The sequence below is a fragment of the Apaloderma vittatum genome, unplaced genomic scaffold (assembly GCF_000703405.1).
Source record: "Apaloderma vittatum isolate BGI_N311 unplaced genomic scaffold, ASM70340v1 scaffold7719, whole genome shotgun sequence".
Classification (NCBI taxonomy): Eukaryota; Metazoa; Chordata; class Aves; order Trogoniformes; family Trogonidae; genus Apaloderma; species Apaloderma vittatum.
In genome coordinates this window covers 89139-94823 of record NW_009736919.1, presented here as the reverse complement: position 1 = coordinate 94823, position 5685 = coordinate 89139, and the positions used below count along the sequence as shown (strand labels likewise).

The 5685-nt window shown below is 38.0% G+C and overlaps 1 protein-coding gene across 1 annotated transcript in view; it reads left to right on the top strand.

Annotated features, from left to right (window-relative positions):
• Positions 1 to 11: 11 nt before the first annotated feature.
• LRP2BP (LRP2 binding protein) overlaps positions 12 to 5685 on the top strand; it is a gene marked incomplete at its 5' end in the record, with an annotated part of 8022 nt that continues 2348 nt past the window's right edge. The window contains 8 exon segments of the mRNA XM_009877137.1: positions 12 to 28; positions 30 to 122; positions 812 to 861; positions 1640 to 1676; positions 1678 to 1740; positions 1811 to 1916; positions 2333 to 2556; positions 5162 to 5327. Coding sequence (XP_009875439.1) covers positions 12 to 28; positions 30 to 122; positions 812 to 861; positions 1640 to 1676; positions 1678 to 1740; positions 1811 to 1916; positions 2333 to 2556; positions 5162 to 5327 — 756 coding nt within the window.

Sequence of the window (5685 nt, the reverse complement as noted above, 5' to 3'; positions counted from 1 at the left end):
CTGAATTGTTCTATGATTCTACGATTCTAATTTGAAAAAATCAAGGATGAAGATTTTCAAGCAATGTATCAGCTTGGTGTAATGTATTATGATGGACTAGGCACCAAGGAAGACCCTCTAGAGTAAGCTACACATTTTACTTTTCTTTAATATTAGCTTCTTTGCATCCTTGATTAATCAGTTTAAAATACACAGGTCTTTGATCTAGAATTAGTTTCATGAAGTAAAGATGTTTACACACTATCATTAAAAATAGAGGGTTCTGGGTTGAAGACATTCTCAAAAATAGCTATAATAAAACAGGTTTATCTGAAAAATACTTGCAATAATTTGTATTTTAAAACACAAACTCTTAAGGGTTTGGTTGTACTTTGTGTGGAAGCTATGTTTAAAAATTGCTATTAATTTGTTACTTTTACATAAGCAATGTATTTAAATGAAAATAAAATGTGTAAAAATGGAAATCAAAGGACTGCATTTCAAAGTGTAAAACATCTGTTGTACAAAGATTTTTTTAAGGTACTATTCTTTCTAAGGTACTACTCTATACTAAATACTATTTTTTTAGGTTCTGTTCTCTTAACACAGATGCTAAAGATGATTGTGCTTCTGCCAGTGGTTGGTAGTAATATCTTTAAATTAGACAAAAGAATTATGTTGGCAAGAATTTGAAGAATTCAAATTGAAAAATTACATTACAAAAAAGGCTGACAAAGGAATCAATTGCTACAATAAGAAGAGTTAATTTATTGGAGAACATGATCTTAAAGAGTGGTATGAGGACAGAATACAGAGAATGAAAGATAAAAAGACAGGGGGGCAAGAAAATGACCAAACAGTGTATTCACAAATCAGATTCTTGTCTGGTGCTTAAGTGACTGTCAGCAGAGCAGAAGATATTCTGCTGTTTTTCAGAGGTGGTTCATTTATACTATGTTCTGTATACCTGTATAATTACTGCATTGGTTTACTTGCAAATAAACATTTTAGTGAAGTTGCTTTCTTTTTTTAATATTACAATATGAAAGGTTAATTTTTATAAAGGGCTGTTCCTAATGTATTTAAACAGGAGGTTCATGCTAAATCCTAACAGTGTAAATCTTGTTTCCAAAATATTTACGAGGTCCTTGGATGATACACCATACAGCTGCTCATATGCAAGGTTCTCTCTTTGCCTATTGAAGATTGTAACTTTTTTGTCCACTACGAACCTAAGGTATTTTTAATGGAGGAACTTCAGAGCATGCTATTGTATCGCTCTACCTTCTGTAAAGGCCATCTTATGATTTCAGATACGTTGTGCAGCATGAAAAAGATTACAGAAGTCTAAAATTGAAAATGTAGCAAATTCAGGATCTGACATTCAATTACATAAGCACAAGAATATTTCTGAGAATATTTTTATCAATGAAGAAGAGTTATATAGTATCAGGTGAACATTTATAAGGAAATGTTTCACACTAAGAATACGCTGAAGTAAAAAATCTAGGGGCTGTCTAGTAACTGCAGATCAGTTCTGCTTTGGTATGACACTGTTCTCCAGACAGTCCTACCACTATGCCTCAGCCTTTCTTCAAAGTGAAAGAATTACCTGTCTTGTTAGTGGCTTCTCGGATTCTTTATTTCATCCTCTTCACAGTCTGAAAGTTAACAAGACACTTGAAGTTTGCAGCTGCAGCAGCTTGGCAGAGCGTATTACGAAGGATATGGTGTTAGGCACTCAACCGAAGAGGCTGAAAGGTAACGGCAGGCAGTAATTTTCCTGATGAGGGCAAGACGCTGTGTTTCTTAAATGTTCTCATTTCCTTAGGTTGTGGCTTATTGCTGCAGACCACGGAAACCCAAAAGCAAGCGTGAAGGCCCAGAGTACATTAGGAATGTTTTATTCTGTATCAGTTACAAAAGATCTGAAAAAGGTTAAAACCCACTTGTACCTTCTGAGTTTCAAGTCCCAATTAATTGTGAATTTCACAGGCAGAATACAGTGATATACTTGACTCTGAAAACTTTCTAGGCATCGTCATCCATTTAAACCTGTATGAACAGATGGCCAGAATCCCTAATTTTGACTCGCTTGAGAGATTTATTTTTTTTTTTAACTGGGAGCATCAGGGAGGATATAATGAATTCAAGTTCTGTCAGCCTTGGTATCCTTCAAAAATCATGGAGGTGTCACTGATAGCTGACAGTAAATGAAGCAGGTTTAAAAGCCTGACAAAGGTTCTGCTTTCTTTTATGTACAAACACTTCTTACAGGCTGGTTAATGAAAAAGATTTTATGGCAACAGTATGCAAAGTGAATATACACTCCAACTTTGTGCCTTTTGTCTAGGCCTTTTTCTGGCATTCAGAAGCCTGCAGCAACGGAAATCTCAAATCACAGGGTGCACTTGGTGTTATGTATCTCTATGGACAAGATATATGTCAAAACACTAAGGCTGCTTTGGAGTGTTTGAGAGAAGCAGCAGAACATGGAAATGTCTATGCTCAAGGCCATCTTGTGGAATATTACTACAACAGAAAAATTTACTCCACAGCTGCTGCAGCAGCCAAAAGGTGAAGTTAATTTCACTTTATTTTTTATTATAGTTCTTCACCTAAGACCACGGAACTTAAAAGACATTTGAGATAATGAATTGCAATACCTCATATCTTTAAAAAAGGAATATCAAACCACAGACAAAATTAATACTCTAGGCTTCCCAACTATTGAGTACAGTTGAACTGATCCTGTGAAGCAAAATAGACTAGAATCCCAAGTAGACACCCACACTCAACCCTGCGTTCCCATCTCCTCAGTCCACAACCTGCACTAGGCTCCTGCCTTCACCACTCCTTTTTAAACCCCTACAAGCCTAAATCTAGTTCCCCACCTCCCCCATCTTAATGTGGTTTCTACCCACTGTCTTCCTGGGTCCCTTACAGGCAATACAAGGACTGATGCTGGGTGGGATCCTGCAGTCAGCACTCTGAGCAGCACGGCCTGGGAACTCGAAGTAGCTGCTGCACACAGTGCCAAGTTACTGCTCTTCAGCTTTTCATCAGTTGCTGCGCACAGGGATGCATGCTGCACAGGCAGTTTTAAGCCTGGACCACAAAAGAGATGTCGGCAAGTGGTTCTGCTGATTAGCTGCTTGTGTAGAGGTACTGGTTTGAGCCACACTTAGGCAGCACCGACCAGCCTTTCCGCAGGCAGTCACTGGGGCACTCTGCTGTACCTACGCAGCCTGGAGTGGTTCGTGCAGTGCAGAAATAGCAATTTCTGGTATAAGCTGCAAGCACAGCCAGTCTGTACCAAATGTCTGTATCTTGAACTAGTCACAGAAGACAAAAGCAATGTTGGTGCCAGTTTTACAGCTGGTAGCACATTTCTGTAACAAACCTCCAGAGCCGGCCATTATATATTAAAAGTTCAAGCCATCCATCAGATTATTAGTGTGCTAGAAATAAGATGCAGATAGACTGACTACTCAAGCAAGCTGGACACAACAATATTTGTACTTCCTGTGGTATGTTTAAGAAACTGCTGCTGCCTAGCAATAAATGTGGCACAACTTACCATCCTACAGAAGCTGCACCTCGTATATGCCACTGCAGAGCAGCAGCTCTGGTAATTTGCAAGCTGAGCAATGAGTGCTGTTTGTTATACTCACTGCTGAAAAGGATTGTTTTCTCTCTCAAGTGCTGCTTTTCTTTCTCTTGCATGGTAAGTAGACAGCTGCTCAGTCCAGTCTAGCTTGTCTCATTTGGAATGCATCCCCTCCAGTCAGTGCTGCATCGTAGATTATTCAGACAAGTAAACAGTGTACTTCATCAGCTACAATTGTGACTGCAGAAAACAACAATGAAATCCCATAGTACAGCCAGAAGTGACAATTTAAGAACCAAAAGATACTGCCACCATACCTGAAACAGTTCCACTTAACTAGGATTGCACTTGGCCTCGAGGCAAAAATCTCATAGCAGTTCACCCAGTTCTATCAAGCGCTGATATTTTTTCTGCTAGATTTTATTTGACCTTCTATGTTCATACCAGCTATGCAGTTTGTTACATTATGCACAAACACACAAATACTATATGATTATGTACAGTACAAGCTTGTCTAATATTTGGAGTCTACATTAGGTACTGAGACTTCAAACAACCATTCTGTTATCCCATGTAGTTCTACTTACCTGTTGATATGCTATGTTCTTGAAGTCAACTGTGCCGAACTAGGATTTTTGCCTGACTGGGTATTATTATTTGCATCAGCATCCTGCTTATCTTTTGGAAAGGAAGGCAAAAATGCTACATATCAGGAGAGATAAAAGAGGTAATACATTACTGTTATTACACTTGATGTTCTTCTTAATAAGCCTTGGGTTTTCTTTTCTGTTGTGTTACTGTATTTGTTTACAGGACCAAATCAGGTGGGAGAACATTCCAGTGCTTTAGCAGGCTCTTAGTTGAGAACAATCTTTCATAAACACTGATTTATAGGGAGTAGCTATAAAATGAAATTACTTGCACTTTTTTCCTTTTTTCTGTCAATTCTGCGACTATTTGACACAATAAAAACTAAAATGATGTGTGAAGCAGCATATAATTACTGCGTGTTATCTGAAAAGGATACGGGGCTTGAGGGTCTCTGTTTTAAGACAGCAGTTAGAAAGAAATCAATTCCCACTTATAAAATGTTGCACCAAATATTTCAGTTACAATACTAGATAATTATAGTCTGACAGTTAAAACAATTTTCACTTTGTCCAGTTCTTAAAACAGTTCTTAGTAAAAGTAACATGCTGAAAATAAGACGACAGCAAGCAGACAGATGAGGTTGCTCAATTCTACACACGTATCTGTATTAATTTCCATGAAATACTCTAATATAAACAATTAGCATAAAATATATTGCCTTTTATAACTAGTGTAGCTATAGTAAAAGTGACTGCAAAACATATTTGCTTGCTATTTAATATCACAACATACAAATAAGACTAACTTCAAATCGAATACTGAATAAAAAAATCCTCATCAGGCCACTGAATACATGTAAATTCTAGCTTATTTTGGATAATGATTTAAATGGAAAGAAGGCACTGCCAAATCATATATGCTTGACTTAAATCATTGCTTGACATAGCATTATCTAACCTAATGCTGTAAATCCCACAACAGGATTATAGAAAATGATGACATCAATACGCTAGCAAAGGTAACCCATTGTCTTCCTACATACATAGCCAAGGGGCTTGCTCTGGCTGCTTTCTACTTGGCATCTAGCCTCCAGCTTGGCCAAGGTGTAAAGCAAGATCAAGCCACTGCTAAGAAATACTATTCTAAGGTAAACTGAGAGAGTCTTACAGGTTCATTTGTATCTCCTGAAATTGAGCAATGCCTTGGATTTGAGTCTTTAAACTCACTGTTTCATTAACAACTCCAACATTATTTATGAATGTCTTGGGTTACAATATGTAACCAAAAAAAATGTGTAATTCTATTTTCATCTGTTGAAACCGGTTGGAAGATATTTTTATTTCTTGTAACTCGAGGGGCGGGGGCTTTTTGTTAATGGGTAATCATGGGTTAATGATGGGGGCAATCAGTGGGAGCCACCCCTAGCCCAAAAGCCACCGGAACTTCGGCCCTGCCTTTGGGGGTGGGTAGCTGCACTGCCGCAGGAGCCGGACCCGCCACTGGGA